Source organism: Numida meleagris, chromosome 26 (assembly GCF_002078875.1).
Source record: "Numida meleagris isolate 19003 breed g44 Domestic line chromosome 26, NumMel1.0, whole genome shotgun sequence".
Classification (NCBI taxonomy): Eukaryota; Metazoa; Chordata; class Aves; order Galliformes; family Numididae; genus Numida; species Numida meleagris.
The window spans coordinates 2,156,593-2,157,631 of record NC_034434.1 but is presented as its reverse complement, the minus strand read 5'-3'; the positions used below and the strand labels follow the sequence as shown (position 1 = coordinate 2,157,631).

The following is a 1,039-nucleotide window of genomic DNA, read 5'->3' as shown; positions in this document are numbered from 1 at the left end:
GGGCACATTGGGGTGCAGCACTGCCACCCTGGGGTTGGTGTTACACCAGGGGGTGGTGGGCTTGAACTACAGCCCCCAGCATGCAGTATGGGGGGGGGGGGGGGGCTGGCTGCAGCGGTGCATGCTGGGAGTTGTAGTCTGCAAGGCTGGTGCCCTGCTGGTAGCAGGGGGGTCTGCAGGACCCCCACCCATCCATCCTGTGGGGTCACCCTGTGTGAAGAGCAAGGACCCCCAGCCTGGGGGGACGGAAGGGATGTGTGGGGGGGTGGGGGATCCCTTCATTCCGGGGGTGTCCCGGCAGGCGTGCGCTCACCGCTACACCAAGGTGCTGTGGTCGGGCAGCGAGGACCAGCGGCGCATGGTGGGACGCTGCTACGTGCGGGGCAACGACCTCGGCCTCGACGTGAACGACGAGTGGCAGACGTATCACAACGAGATGTGCAACTCCAACATGGACGCCGAGGAGACGGGCATGTGCCAGATGGGCGCCAGCGCCGGCTTCACCGCCAACATCGTCTACTTCGGGGCGCCCGGCGCCTACAACTGGCAGGGTGCGTTGGGGGGGGGGGGTCACGAAGCCCCCTCCGTGAGCGTGTGCCCCGTGGGGCGTTGCTCTGTGGCACTTGAGTGTGCATTTTGCATGGTGAGGCGTTGCACCGGGGTGTGCACGTGGCCGGGTGCAAGCGTGCGCTTCTGCATGGCGAGACCTCGTGCAGGCATGCAGACGTGTGCTTGTTCTGGTGCACGCGTGCACTTCTGTATGTTAAGGCGTTGCACCAGTGCGTGCACGTGGCCCTGTGCAAGCGTGCGCTTCTGCATGGGGAGACCTCGTGCAGGCATGCAGACGTGTGCATGTTCTGGTGCATGCGTGTTCTGTGTGGTGACGTTGTGTAGGCGTACAGCTATGCATGCCATGGTGCACTCTTTATGCTCAGATGTGCAGGTGTACAGATGCGCGTGCTCTGCTGCACACGTGCACTTGTGTATGGTGAGGTGTTGCATGAGCATGCAGGCGTGCATTTCTGTATGGTGAGCCATC

At 63.4% G+C, this 1,039-nt stretch overlaps 1 protein-coding gene across 1 annotated transcript in view; it reads left to right on the top strand.

Annotated features, from left to right (window-relative positions):
- The window catches only part of LOC110388403 (integrin alpha-3-like), a gene marked incomplete at its 3' end in the record, with an annotated part of 13,879 nt that overhangs the window by 4,670 nt on the left and 8,170 nt on the right, over positions 1 to 1,039 (top strand). Inside the window, 1 exon segment of the mRNA XM_021377618.1 lies at positions 19 to 1,032. Coding sequence (XP_021233293.1) covers positions 19 to 1,032 — 1,014 coding nt within the window.